The sequence below is a fragment of the Oncorhynchus mykiss genome, chromosome 13 (genome assembly GCF_013265735.2).
Source record: "Oncorhynchus mykiss isolate Arlee chromosome 13, USDA_OmykA_1.1, whole genome shotgun sequence".
In the NCBI taxonomy this organism is placed as follows: Eukaryota; Metazoa; Chordata; class Actinopteri; order Salmoniformes; family Salmonidae; genus Oncorhynchus; species Oncorhynchus mykiss.
This window is the reverse complement of record NC_048577.1, coordinates 43543349-43559036: the sequence shown is the minus strand read 5'-3', so window position 1 is coordinate 43559036 and position 15688 is coordinate 43543349. Positions and strand designations below refer to the sequence as shown.

Genomic DNA, 15688 nt, shown 5'->3' with positions numbered 1-15688 from the left:
GAAGGATCACAGACCTCCTCCCCTTTTAGTGCTTCTTCTGTTTCCCTGGCAGTCTCAACTCAGTTATCCTCCTCTGGAACTCCCCCCAGTCCTGCCTGCCCTTCCTCCACAACTCACGTCTCCTCCCCTGCCCCCCAGTCCTCCTCTCCAAACCCCCTGGACCAGCATGGAGAGACCAACAAAGACAGTGAGACTGCCAGGTACTGCAGCCTGATATCACATTTCATGCCAACCAACACCATTACATTGAAATGAAAAAGCCAATATAATATAGCTAACCTAATGCATATGTCTGTGTGTCTTTACAGAGATCTTATGAGCTCTGAGGTCAAAGAGGTGGGAGCAGTTGTTCCACAGACAAAGAGAATGGTACCCCTATTTGCTGGCATCGCAGGTCTGTAAACGGGTGCCATTTTTTGGTGCTACTTGTCTCAAATCATCTTTGACAAAGCTTCTCTCTTACCGCTCTCCGTCTCTCGGTCTCTCTCTGCAGAGGCCTCCATTGACCTGAAGGCTTCCTCTGTCTCCTTGGAGAGGTAAGTACTGTATACAATAGCCACCTTCATCTCACTCAACTCTACATAAGAGTGGTCACTCCCACCATGACATGGTAAGGAATATATGTATGCCTGTACATTAAAACAGTGTTCAAACAGACCGATTGGTGTTGAGCTACTGCTACTGAGGCCTCTACCCTGTCTCTCTTCCTCCAGGCCATTGGTCAGGTCTCGGGAAGCCATGGCTCGCCTTCCCAACCTGTTCAGCAAGAGTAGCACCCAGCTGGGGGAGCAGAGCTGCACAGGCGGGGGCGAAGACAACACCAAGCTCCTCGGGTAAACACACACACATCTACACACACACACATACACCTCCTCTTATCTCTGAGCTCTGCTTTTTGTTTTAAATACAAATCCATTACAAATCCATTCATTAGTTTACCTTTGGTCCACAGTTCAGATATTAGTGTGTAACTGATGGCTTCTTTCCCACAGGTTGCCTAATATTGGCAACACCTGCTTCATGAACTCTGCTCTGCAGTGCCTGCTGGGGCTGCCAGCATTTTGCAGAGACATCCTGAGACAGCAGAATATCTGGAGTTCCTCCCCCTCCTCTAAACTGCTATGGTATACAGCCTCGCTCTCACCCTCCTGTCCCACCTGTACACACACTGACCCAAACACCTAGACGCTTATAGTTACAGTACACAAGTTCCGCCTCAATGTATGTGTCAGTGGAAGCTGCTGAGGGGAGGACGGCTCGTAATGATGTCTGAAATGGAGCAAATGGAATGGCATCAAACACATGGAAACCATATGTTTGATGTATTTGATAGCATTCCACTGATTCCGCTCCAGCCATTACCACGAACCCTTCCTCCCCAATTAAGGTGCCATCAACCTCCTGTGGTATGTATGTATGTATGTATGTATGTATGTTTGTATGTATCCATCCATCTATCTATCTATCTATCTATCTATCTATCTATCTATCTATCTATCTATCTATCTCTCTGTATGTATGTATGTATGTATGTATGTATGTATGTATGTATGTATGTATGTATGTATGTATGTATGTATGTATGTATGTATGTATGTATGTTTTTATGTATGTATGTATGTATGTTTGTATGTTTGTATGTATCCATCCATCTATCTATCTATCTATCTATCTATCTATCTATCTATCTATCTATCTATCTATCTATCTATCTCTCTGTATGTATGTATGTATGTATGTATGTATGTATGTATGTATGTATGTATGTATGTATGTATGTATGTATGTATGTATGTATGTATGTATGTATGTTTTTATGTATGTTTGTATGTTTGTATGTATCCATCCATCTATCTATCTATCTATCTATCTATCTATCTATCTATCTATCTATCTATCTATCTATCTATCTATCTATCTATCTATCTATCTATCTATCTATCTATCTATCTTCTGTATGTATGTATGTATGTATGTATGTATGTATGTATGTATGTATGTATGTATGTATGTATGTATGTATGTATGTATGTATGTATGTATGTATGTATGTATGTATGTATGTATGTATGTTTTTATGTATGTATGTATGTATGTATGTTTGTATGTATCTATCTATCTATCTATGTATGTATGGATGGATGGATGGATGAATGGATATATATTGTCCTTCGTACACTCTTAGTGTCTCATATGATTTTTAAGATAAAACCACACCCAACTTAGCTTCTGATTAACACCAGAGATGATTTCCTGTCACAGTCAGGAATCAGTTGAATCATATTTGATCAGAAGTTAAAGTAGAAGCACAGAGCTAATCTGTGGCCAAGGTGAGAGAGTGAAACCTGAATGCATGCTCTTTGTCTCCCTCCACAGCTGCTTTGCCGAGTTACATCAGGCCAGGCTTTCTGGAGGCACTGTTAATGCTAAGAACAAGGAAAATAAGAAAATCCTTCAAACAGTCAAGCGCTGTCTTTCCGTTGTCAATGAGGACTATGAGGACGACAATGAACAGGTAAGATATTATTTGCTAAAAGACTCACTTAACAATAAACCTGGGACACGTGACAGTGTTTTTCCTCAGCTCTGTTTCAGTTGTAGTTGTTGATGTATTTTCTGCTTCTTTCCCATTCTTCTCTTAGGATGCCCATGAATGTGTGTTGCTCCTCCTCTTTCAGCTGAAGGAGGAGGGTATGGCATTAAAGGGCTCACCAGAGCCATACACCTGCCCCGTGAAGCAGTTAGAATTCAAGCTGAAGACTTCCCGTACCTGCACCAGGTAACAGCTGTCATTTGTATACGGTGTACCTTGATGTCATCATCACATTTGTGAGGAGGTTTAATGTCAGCATAATATGCAGGATACAGAGGTAAAGCATTAAGATAGTGTGTAGAGGATCAAAAGGTTTGTGTTGGATAGCTGATGCATTTCTCTCCGTACTTCTGAAGCTGTGGAGTTATGGTGTATGGTCAGGAGGATTACAATCACTTGTCCCTGAGCCTGAGCCATTACCTGCCACACAGCCTGGACCTCTACTTTAAGGTCAGCACTTAGCTTAAACCAAGAGTTAGTATGTCAAGGAACACTATCATTAATGTCATAATGTTCATAATTGTATTGCTATCCTTTGTCACCTAGCCATCTGCGTTAGAGTGTGCATGCAGGGTGTGCTCAGGCAGCATGGCATCTGTGACTATGCACTTCCTCACGCTGCCCCGGTGAGTCCCCCCATCATCATCTCAGATTACAATTGACAGTCCTGATCTAACTCACCAAACTGGGTTATTGAATTGAGTACAAGACTGATTCCTTTGTCTGTGTGAATGCCTACCTGGTCGTCCGTCCGTCCGTCCGCCCGTCCGTCCGCCCGCCCGCCCGCCCGCCCGCCCGCCCGCCCGCCCGCCCGCCCGCCCGTCCGTCCGTCTGTCTGTCTGTCTGTCTTTGTGAATGCCTGCCTGCCTGTCTGTCTCTGAGCAGGGTCCTAATGCTTCATATCAAGCGATTTACTGCAGGCGACTGGGAGCCAAAGAAGGTGGATGATCCCATGTCCATCCCTGCAGAAATAACCCTCCCAGCCGTATGTGGGAAGACAGCCCATGTCCAGTATGGAGCCAGGTTGGTTTACACTCTGTTTTGGGACATTGCACATTGAGTAGCCAACACACACCATGATTTTCACACACTAGATATTTATTTTCAATGCCATCAATTTACACAGGGCAAGCTCCCTGGGGAAAAACAACATGGACAACAAACCTGCAAACTCCCCGAAAGGCACCCTTGATAGACCAGGTAGGACATTGTGTTACTGACATCATGCATAATACCCTCTCATGAAACAGGACTGTTGAGGAAAGCAAGTCGGAAGCTGAAGTTAAGAGTATATTTGTTGATAGGTTTCCACTTCACTTTCTGGTTTGTATTTACACTATATTTGATATACCCCCACCAGCTTCAAATTCCTCTGACCAGCTAGAGAAACCAGCTGACAGTGAGGAAAAGCAGCAGGCAGCCGCTGTGGTGAGGAGAGAGAGAGAGAGAGAGAGAGAGAGAGAGAGAGAGAGAGAGAGAGAGAGAGAAATAGAACAGATAACAGATAATTAGATCCAGTTGAGATAGTTGAGATAGTGGACGGATCAAGATAAGGCAGTTATAGAAGGCACCCCTATCCTGTAGACAAAACAACAATCCTATTATTAAATGTGTTTCCTTACAGAGACACCAGCCAGACAATATCTACAAATTGTCAAGTGTGATCTCACATCTGGGAGACAACATGTATACAGGTATGCAGGCATGCAGGTATGCAGGCACGCAGGTATGCAGGCACGCACACACAATTATGAAAGCTAAATGTACACTCTATTTTGTTTCCCTTGTTCCCTAGGCCACTACATCAGTGATGTTTTGGACAGCCGTGGCAGTGGGTGGCTCTGCCTGGATGACACACATGTCTTGAGGACAGATGAGGCCACTGTGCTGAAGGCGATTGCACAGACTGCCTACATCCTGTTCTATGTCTGCAGGTAAGGCTCTTGGCCACAAATTTGAGAAGAATGTCACAAATGGAGTCAATGACGACAATCAGTCCCTTTCACCTGTAATCCCTCTGTATGTGTTATTTTTCAGACATTGTATGTACATGTAAGATCTCCCTGTCATTTCTCATTGAAGTGGAACAGGTGAAGGAGACCAGGCCCCTCACTACCAGGAGAAGGATCAGGAGAACCCATCATTAAACTCAGGGAGAGGCACAGCGCTCAGGGACCACCTGGAGTAGCACCTACCACACACCAAGAAACATCAGATTAATCGAATTAGGCTGCCCTACACCACCCTCAACTGCCTTAGACCACCATAAAGCTGCCCTAGACCACCATGAGGCTGCCCATCACCACCATCAAGCTGCCCTAGACCACCATCAGACTGCCCTACACCACCATCAAGCTGCCCTAGACCCCCATCAAGCTGCCCTACACCACCATCAAGCTGCCCTAGACCACCATCAAGCTGCCCTACACCACCATCAAGCTGCCCTAGACCACCATCAACTGCCTTAGACCACCATCAAGCTGCCCTAGACCACCATCAATTCTCCCTACACCACCATCAAGGTGCCCTACACCACCATCAAGCTGCCCTACACCACCTTCAAGCTGCCCTAGACCACCATCAGACTATGTTTCACCACCATCAAGCTGCCCTAGACCACCATCAGACTATCCTAGACCATCACGCTGCCCTAAACCACCTAGACACCATGCTGCCCTAGACCACCAGAACACCAGGCTGCCCTAGACCACCTGGACATCAGGCTGCCCTAGACCACCAGGCTGCCCTAGACCACCAGAAGAAACAGCTTACACCACCATCAAGCTGCCCTAGACCACCATCAGACTATCCTAGACCAATAGGACATCACGCTGCCCTAAACCACCTAGACACCAAGCTGCCCTAGACCACCAGAACACCAGGCTGCCCTAGACCACCTGAACATCAGGCTGCCCTAGACCACCTGGACATCAGGCTGCCCTAGACCACCTGGACATCAGGCTGCCCTAGACCACCAGGCTGCCCTAGACCACCAGAAGAAACAGCCTACACCACAAAGCATGTACCCACTCTAGGCCATCTACTGTATGTTTACAATTATATAAATATAAAACATCTCACCGACCGAGTGCAATTAATGTTCTTTTACTGTACATGGTAGTGAATAAATGTACCTACAGTGCATTCAGAAAGTATTCAGATCCCTTGACTTTTTCCACATTTAGTTAAGTTACAGCCTTATTCTTTTTTTTTTTTTTTTTTTTTTTCAATTTAAAGTTTTATTAAGTTTTCTTGTTTTTCATTCAACCAACAAAACACATTCCACAATTCACAGATGTGACAGGCTTTAAAAAAATAAAAAAATTAAAAATTAAAAAATAATAATACTAAATACATGCATATAGGTTCCGCTTTCAGAGGTACATCTTTTACAGTTAGGAGACATATCTGTTTTCATTCTATGGAGTCTCAAAGGAGTATAATAAAATTTGTACAAAAATGTGTAATTAGATTCTTTCATTTTTTACACTGGTAGAGGAGCAGTATACCCTGTCGCAAACCTCCGCCCATAACTCATCACTGATCGTCAGACCAAGGTCCTTTTCCCAGATTATTTTCAAAGGAGTAAAGGAGGAGCTTCCTTTCTCAGAAAGGAGTCTATAGATGTAAGATATTTTGCCTTTAATGGATTGTGCAGTGACAAGAAGGGTTTCAACTTCATTCAACTGAGTTCTAAACCTCCTCTTGGAGGTAAATGAGGAAATTACATGTCTAATTTGAAGATATTTAAAAAAAAAAAAAATGGGATCTTGGCACATCGAATTCACTGCAGAGCTCTTGAAAGGATTTCAGTGTAGAGGTTTTCTGATGAAATAGGTCTGAAAAGGTCCTGATTCCTAGAGTATGCCAAAGATTAATGTTGGCATCCCTCAGGGCTTTTGGCAAGTCTGGGTTGCCTACTATAGGCGAGTGAGAACATATTTGGGAGGAAATGCCCAGGTATTTCTTACAGTCCCTCCACGCTAGTAGGGTGCTGTAAATCGCAAAGGTTTTGGCTATGTTGCCCACTTCACTAAAGTTATTAATGAATATAATTGAGCTTAAGGGCAATGAACCACAGGATTGGGCTTCTATCTGATTCCACGTTGACTCTTGTCTGTTTGTGATCCATGTTAGCATGTTGCGGATTTGGGCAGACCAGTAGTACAGTTGAAAGGAGGGAAGGGCAAGACCACCTTTAGATTCAGGTTTTGATAAAGTGGAAAACTTGATCCTAGGTTTTTTATTGCCGCATATACATTTGGTGATGCTTTGGTTAGTTGTTTTGAAGAAGGAAACTGGGAGATAGCATGGAAGCATCTGAAATAAGTAGTTTAATCTAGGGAGGACGTTCATACGGATTACATTAATTCTTCCTACTAAGCTAATTGGGAGGGAGATCCAGGTTTGGAGATCGTTCTTGATTCGATCCAGGAGTGGAAGATAATTTTCCTTAAAAAGGCTATTCAGATCTGGTGTTATGAAGATCCCGAGGTATTGAAACCTGTGTGTTTTCCATTGGAAAGGACAAAGTGTCTTCATAGAGCTGGTGAGTGTAATATTGAGAGGGCAGACAGTGGATTTGTTAAAATTGATCTTATAACCTGAAAACTTCCCATACTGAGCAATTGTGTCTAAAATGAGAGGGAGGGATTTCTCAGGGTTGGATATGTAGAGCAAGACATCATCCGCGTAAAGCGAAATCTTGTGCTGCAGGCCACCTGCAGAAACACCCATAATACTTGGATTGCTCCTTATCAGCTCTGCCAGAGGCTCCGCCCCCAACAAGTAGAGCAGCGGGGACAGCGAGCACCCTTGTCTTGTGCCCCGTTCCAGAGGGAATCTGTCAGAGTTCAGTCCATTAGTAGTCACCATGGCATTTGGATGAGAGTATAGTGATTTGATCCATTTAATAAAATTTGGGCCCATATTGAACTTTTCTAAGACTGAAAACAGAAAGCTCCAATCCATCCTGTCAAACGCCTTCTCAGCATCCAGTGAAGCCAGCAGGACAGGGGTCTTTTGTGCGTTTACTTGATCAATAATATCAAAAAGACGGCGAATGTTATCAGAAGAGTATCTGTCTCTAATAAATCCAGTTTGGTCCGCTTTTATTATTTTGGGAAGAAGAGTGTTTAGTCTTTTGGCGAGCAATTTGGTAATTATTTTATAGTCGAAATCCAACAAGCTTATGGGCCGGAAGGACGAGCAGGATAGGGGGTCCTTGTCCTTTTTTAGCAACACTGTAATGCGAGCTGTGTGCATTGAGTCTGGGAGAACTCAGTTTTTGCAAAAATCCTCCAGCATTGGCATGAAGATAGGGCTGAGCTGGGGCCAAAAAGCTTTGTAGAACTCTTTGGGGAATCCATCTGGGCCTGGGGACTTATTAGGTGGCATGGAGGTAATTGCCTCCAGGATCTCCTCAGGAGTGAAGGGGGAGTTGAGATCTTCCTGGTCGGTCTCGGATAGTTTAGGTAGCGAGATTCCCTCTAGGAAAGAGTGGAGTTCTGCCTCCGTGTGTTTTCTCTCAGAGGTATATAGTTTGCAGTAAAAATCATGAAAAGTTAAATTGATCTTTTTTTGGGTCATATGTGACCTCGTCCTCTGCTGTTCGGATAGCCATGATTGTACGCTCCGACTGCTCCTTTTTTAATTGGTAAGCAAGCAATCTACTGGGCCTATTGCTATACTCATGGTATTTCTGTTTAGTAAAGAAAACTTTTTTTTTATCTCCCGAGTGTAGTCCAAATTCAGTTTGGCTTTGGCTGCTTTAAGATGACTCCAGGAGGTGCTGTCTAGGGATTGTTTATGTATTTTTTCACAGCATTCCAGCTCCCTCTCAAGATCTAGCCTGTGTGCTTCCATTGCTTTTTTCTTAGAGGAAGCATATGCAATTAGATGACCTCTTAGTGTGGCTTTAGCAGCGTCCCACATTGTGGCCGGAGAAACAGGAGAATCTTTATTGTCTTGTGTGTAGTTGTCTATCCATGTAGTTACCAATGTATGGAACTCGTCATTTGATAGCATGGAGGTGTTGAATTTCCAGCTCTTTGACCTCGGGATGTTTTTGCAGAGGTCAAAGCGGAGGTGGACAAAGGCGTGATCTGAAAGTGCTATGGGTCCGATTGTACATGTGGCTGAATTTATGAAACTCTTTGGGATAAAAATGTAATCTATACGGGAGTAGGTGTTATGGACATTAGAGTAGTATGTATAGTCCATAGATTAGCTATTATTCTCTCTCCAGATATCTATCAGTCCCATCTCTTTAGTAAGAGAGTTCAACATCTTTGCAGATCTAGGATTTGTGGTGGGGACTTGAGATGATTTGTCTAGGGTTGGGTTAAGGGTACATTTAAAATCTCCGGCCACCACGCCAAAGGAGACACAATGCTCATTGAACAGGGTTATGATTTTTGACATGAAGGCAGGAGTATCTGTGTTAGGGGCGTATATGTTTAATATAGTAATTGGTTGACCATATAGTGACCCAGTTATCAAAATAAATCTCCCCTCCGGATCAGATATGTTTTTGTCAATTATGAATGGAACATTTTTATGGATAAGTATGGCTGTGCCTCTACTGTTTGATTTGAAAGATGAGAAATACACCTGTCCCACCCAAGCTCTGCAGAGTTTGGCATGTTCAGCATCACAGAGTCTCTTGTAATAGCGCAATGTCTGCTTTTTCCTTTTTTAGAGCACATAGTATCTTTTTTCGTTTTATTGCATGCCCTAGACCATGGCAGTTCCATGTCAATAGATTTAAGGTACTAGTCATCGTCATCGAGCAGTAATCCAACTTTAGTGCAAGTCATCGCTGGGTAAAAGTGGATAGTAATTACAGCTGCGTTCACATAAAAGGAAAATAAATGGTGTACATAAAATAATAATCTCTGAACACCCCAGCCGAGTTCCCAAACAACTCGACACATCCCGTTGGATCTTTTACCCCCCCCCCCCCCCTCTCAGTCTCAATTCTGTGTTCCGAATAAAACAAAAACCGGGAACAGTTAGCAACGCACAACGTCTCCCTCTCCCCACCAAAGAAATGCCTCATCCTCTCCACCCCGCATTGAGTAAATAACACAGTTGCCCTCGTCCAGACCACAGTAAAAGAGGGGAGAAAAATAAAATCAATAGCCCAGCCTACATATACCTCCCCCGAGGGACATAGGGAACCCCAAGTAATAATAGCAACAACAAAAAAAACAGGGAAATAAAAGTAGGCTGAAACATTAGTAGGCCTAGGTTAGGCTATACAGCCCATCCCTCTCAGTTAAAGGACAATAAATATAAATTGGACGGCTATAATGACATTTAGGGGGTGGATCTCTGGATATCGGCTATATGTCGTCTTATCTCCTTTAGTAATGGCATTAATCGCATTTAGTCATTGGTCTGTTTCTCATTGGCCAGGATTGTCTTTCAAAAAACGTTTTGCCTCTTCGGGAGTTTTGAAGTGTCGCAAGGCTCCTTGGTGAAGAATCCTGAGCTCGTTTGGGTATTTGAATCCCCTGAAGATGCCTCGGTCAATGGAGTATTTCTTCACTTCGTCAAATTCTCGGCGCTTTCGGCGTATTCCAGCTGACAGGTCCTGGTGTAAAGCGAGTTTGGTGTTTCCCACTGTGATGGTGTTGTTTTTCGCCGCCTGTAGGACTCGTTCCTTGTCGGTGAATCTCAGGAAACGTATGGTGATTGGGCGCGGTGGTTGTCTGGCTGCTGGTGGGGGCCTCAGTGCTCGGTGAGCTCTCTCGAGTTCTATGGGCCTGTCGGTGGGCAGGTGGAGTCACTCGGGAGGTTTGTCTTGCAGGTAGCGGATCAGTGGCATGTTTCCCTCTTCTTTTTCGCCCAGATTGAATAGAACACAATTATTCCTTCGCCCCCTGTTTTCAAGGTCCTCTGTTTTCTCTTCCAGATGCTCGATTTTCTTTTTAGCATATGCTATTGTTTCCATGGCACCTGTCAATAAGTTTTCCATGGATAGGATTCGCCCCTCTGCCTCGTCCAGGCGCCCCGCGTTTATGGTTATCTTGTTGTTGATGTCAGGCAAAGCGTTTTCAAGGATTGTCACCTTGCCCCCTATCGCACTGAGCTGAGAGTTAATGGCATCTAATTTGGTGTTTAGTTCTGTACGTTGGGATCTCAACTCAGAAAGGATGTCTTCGACAGAGTGCGAGGTTGGCATTCGTTGTGCCTTGTGGGGGCGCGGGTTCTCTTGCTCCTGGCTAATGGCGCTAGTTTTTTCTGAAGTTAGCTTCTTCTTGGAGGCTTTTTCCGTCGCTAATACTCGAGTCCGGGTAAAAATGTCACCTGTAGTGTCGCCTTTTGTAGCCGCCATGACTTTTTCTTACTAAAGCTAAATGAGTGTGAACTTGGAGTGGAGGTAAGATTAGGAATTGGAAACTACTTGTGGAGAGCTCTTAGTTCATGCGGCCATCTCGTTCAAGGGTCACGTGATCCCCCCCAGCCTTATTCTAAAATTGATTAATTTATTTTTTCTTCTTCTCATCAATCTACCCCATAATGACAGCAAAAACAGGTTTTTAGATTTTTTTGCAAATTTATCAAGAAAACATAAAGCTAAACTATCACATTTACATAAGAATTCAGACCCTTTACTCAGTACTTTATTGAAGCATCTTTGGCAGCGATTACAGCCTCAAGTTTTCTTGGGTATGACGCTATAAGCTTAGCACATCTGTATTTGGGGAGTTTCTCTCATTCTTCTCTGCAGATCCTCTCAAGCTCTGTCGGGTTGGATGGGGAGCATCGCTGCACAGCTATTTTCAGGTCTCCAGAGATGTTCAATCAGGTTCAAGTCCGGGCTCTGGCTGGGCCACTCAAGGACATTCAGAGACTTGTCCCCAAGCCACCCCTGCGTTGTCTTGGCTGTGTGCTAAGGGTCGTTGTCCTGTTGGAAGGTGAACCTTCGCCACAGTCTGAGATCCTGAACGCTCTGGAGCTGGTTTTCATCAAGCATCTCTCTGTACTTTGTGCCGTTCATCTTTCCCTCAATTCTGACTAGTCTACCAGTCCCTGCTGCTGAAAAACATCCCCACAGCATGATGCTGCCACCACCATGCTTCACCGTAGAAATGGTGCCAGGTTTCCTCCAGACATGGCGAATGGCATTCAGGCCAAAGAGTTCAATCATCAGGTTCCTGATAGCTCAGTTTGGCCAGGCGGCCAGCTCTAGGAGTCTTTGGGGTTCCAAACTTCTTCCATTTAGGAATGATGGAGGACAATTCCTTCGACCTCATGGTTTGGTTTTTGTTCTGACATGCACTGTGAACTGGGACCTTATATAGACCTTTCTTATACAGGCCTTTCTAATCGACCTGGCCGGGGTCTCCTGGAAGGATATTGATCTCATCCCGTCAGTAGAGGATGCCTGGTTATTTTTTTTAAATGCCTTCCTACCCATCTTAAATAAGCATGCCCCATTCAAGAAATTTAGAACCAGGAACAGATATAGCCCTTGGTTCTCCCAAGACCTGACTGCCCTTAACCAACACAAAAACATCCTATGGCATTCTGCATTAGCATCGAACAGCCCCCGTGATATGCAGCTGTTCAGGGAAGCTAGAAACCAGTATACACAGGCAGTTAGAAAAGCCAAGGCTAGCTTTTTCAAGCAGAAATTTGCTTCCTGCAACACTAACTCAAAAAGTTCTGGGACACTGTAAAGTCCATGGAGAATAAGAACACCTCCTCCCAGCTGCCCACTGCACTGAAGACAGGAAATACTGTCACCACTGATAAATTCACTATAATTGAGAATTTCAATAAGCATTTTTCTACGGCTGGCCATGCTTTCCACCTGGCTATTCCTACCCCGGTCAACAGCACTGCACCCCACACAGCAACTCGCCCAAGCCTTCCCCATTTCTCCTTCTCCCAAATCCAGTCAGCTGATGTTTTAAAAGATCTGCAAAATCTGGACCCCTACACATCAGCCGGGCTAGACAATCTGGACCCCTTCTTTCTAAAATTATCTGCCGAAATTGTTGCCACCCCTATTACTAGCCTGTTCAACCTCTCTTTCGTGTCGTCTGAGATTCCCAAAGATTGGAAAGCAGCTGCGGTCATCCCCCTCTTCAAAGGGGGGGGACACTCTTGACCCAAACTGCTACAGACCTATATCTATCCTACCCTGCCTTTCTAAGGTCTTCGAAAGCCAAGTCAACAAACAGATTACCGACCATTTCGAATCTCACCATACCTTCTCTGCTATGCATCGATAAGAAACATTACTGTGCAGCCATATTCATTGATCTGGCCAAGGCTTTCGACTTTGTCAATCACCACATCCTCATCGGCAGACTCGACAGCCTTGGTTTCTCAAATGATTGTCTTGCCTGGTTCACCAACTACTTCTCTGATAAAGTTCAGTGTGTCCAATCGGAGGGTCTGCTGTCCGGACCTCTGACAGTCTCTATGGGGGTGCCACAGGGTTCAATTCTTGGACCGACTCTCTTCTCTGTATACATCAATGATGTCGCTCTTGCTGCTGGTGAGTCTCTGATCCACCTCTACGCAGACGACACCATTCTGTATACTTCTGGCCCTTCTTTGGACACTGTGTTAACAACCCTCCAGGCAAGCTTCAATACCATACAATTCTCCTTCCGTGGCCTCCAATTGCTCTTAAATACAAGTAAAACATTAAATGCATGCTCTTCAACTGATCGCTGCCTGCACCTGCCCGCCTGTCCAACATCACTACTCTGGACGGTTCTGACTTAGAATACGTGGACAACTACAAATACCTAGGTGTCTGGTTGGATTGTAAACTCTCCTTCCAGACCCACATCAAACATCTCCAATCCAAAGTTAAATCTAGAATTGGCTTCCTATTTCGCAACAAAGCATTCTTCACTCATGCTGCCAAACATACCCTTGTAAAACTGACCATCCTACCATCCTCGACTTTGGCGATGTCATTTACAAAATAACCTCCAATACCCTACTCAACAAATTGGATGCAGTCTATCACAGTGCAATCCGTTTTGTCACCAAAGCCCCATATACTACCCACCATTGCGACCTGTACCCTCTCGCTGGCTGGCCCTCGCTTCATACTCGTCGCCAAACCCACTGGCTCCATGTCATCTACAAGACCCTGCTAGGTAAAGTCCCCCCTTATCTCAGCTCGCTGGTCACCATAGCATCACCCACCTGTAGCAAGCGCTCCAGCAGGTATATCTCTAGGGTCACCCCCAAAACCAATTCTTTCTTTGGCCGCCTCTCCTTCCAGTTCTCTGCTGCCAATGACTGGAACGAACTACAAAAATCTCTGAAACTGGAAACACTTATCTCCCTCACTAGCTTTAAGCACCAACTGTCAGAGCAGCTCACAGATTACTGCACCTGTACATAGCCCACCTATAATTTAGCCCAAACAACTACCTCTTTCCCTACTGTATTTATGTTATTTATTTATTTTGCTCCTTTGCACCCCATTCTTTTTATTTCTACTTTTCACATTCTTCCACTGCAAATCTACCATTCCAGTGTTTTACTTGCTATACTGTATTTACTTTGCCACCATGGCCTTTTTTTGCCTTTACCTCCCTTATCTCAACTCATTTGCTCACATCGTATATAGACTTGTTTATACTGTATTATTGACTGTATGTTTGTTTTAACTCCATGTGTAGCTCTGTGTTGTTGTATGTGTCGAACTGCTTTGCTTTATCTTGGCCAGGTCGCAATTGTAAATGAGAACTTGTTCTCAACTTGCCTACCTGGTTAAATAAAGGTGAATCAAAAATAAATAAAATAAATAGACAGGTGTGTTCCGTTCCAAAACTTGTACAATCATGTACAAGTATTTCTGTTTTTTATTTTGTATAAATTTGCTACAATGTCTAAAAACCTGTCTTCACTTTGTCATTGTGGGGTATTGTGTGTAGATTGCTGATTTTTTATATCCATTTTGAATAAGGCTGTAACATAACAACATGTGGAAAAAGTCAAGGGGTGTGAATACGATCTGAATGCACTGTATAAGAGGCAATCTCTATCATTCATTCATGTTGGGTAAAAAGAGGAAAAAGTTAATATTACAACAATATTGTGTGTCTGTGCACAGTCTATCTACGCACTCCCTCAGGGTTTTAATGTAACCACAAATACAATGAAGTAATGGAACAATGAATGGCAATGTAACATAGACCATACATCACATATCAGTTTGGAGACAGTCTTGACCCACAACTACTGTGGGAAAGACTAAGAGGACATCAATGTGTTGCACAAGAAATATAGAAGAAAAACAATATTTTTCTATAATGGATATGTTTATTGGTCTTTTACAACAACAACAAAAAAAGTCTAGAAATACAAGAAATAAAAGGAGATAATGAATACCTGGTCGTCAACAGCCAGTCCACTAATAATAACAACCTTCAGGATGTTAAAGCTTTGAACCCAATGAAATTCTACTTTCTGCCTGGCAGACAGAAGGCTCCATAAATCATTCTGTTATAACACTGGTTCACACCAACACGATGGGAGAGGTGCTTATGGTATAATATGACACTAAAGCTATGAAACTGGTTCAAACACTATACACTTTTTTCCCCTTCATGTCTTTATTGAGAAGTGTCTTTCAAAAGAAACAGATAAACCTTTTTTTCCCCCAATTTGTTCTGGCTTAAAATAATAATAAAGGCCTCAAATATGTAATTAGTCATTTACAAAATGGTCATTTATGTTTAACATTTAATAATCAAGGCATCAACAAGTGTGCATATTCAAATTGAATGATTGCTCTACCCTGAACCACTGAATTAAAACCAACGCTCTAACACTCAATAAAACTTCAATAAAAGATGAATTACCCTTCTGTAAATCATGCTAATATTATTCAGCCATTTGAAATGCATTGAAATTAAGGTGACACGAGATGTCAAAGAGACCTTGTTGAGTTAAGTATTTTGTACATGGTACAGAAAACATAACTGAATAGCCAGAATTATACATAGCAATATTATAGTATGTCAAGCACACATTTGGGCTGTATTTCTAAAAAAAAGGGCCTTTGCTCCAAGTCTGACAAACCTAATTCCACACATTATCGTACACCCC

At 43.4% G+C, this 15688-nt stretch overlaps 2 protein-coding genes across 2 annotated transcripts; both read left to right on the top strand.

Annotated features, from left to right (window-relative positions):
- Positions 1-639: 639 nt before the first annotated feature.
- LOC118938296 (ubiquitin carboxyl-terminal hydrolase 26-like) lies at positions 640-2933 on the top strand. Its single transcript, XM_036941163.1, has 3 exons — positions 640-833; positions 993-1124; positions 2377-2933. Exons 1-3 carry the CDS (start codon positions 739-741, stop codon positions 2606-2608), a joined length of 459 nt encoding a protein of 152 aa, XP_036797058.1. The 5' UTR covers positions 640-738; the 3' UTR covers positions 2609-2933.
- LOC118938075 (ubiquitin carboxyl-terminal hydrolase 37-like) lies at positions 2694-4535 on the top strand. The gene is made up of 6 exons (XM_036939749.1): positions 2694-2779; positions 2950-3043; positions 3140-3219; positions 3479-3616; positions 3720-3793; positions 4389-4535. Exons 1-6 carry the CDS (start codon positions 2694-2696, stop codon positions 4529-4531), a joined length of 615 nt encoding a protein of 204 aa, XP_036795644.1. The 3' UTR covers positions 4532-4535.
- Positions 4536-15688: the final 11153 nt, after the last annotated feature.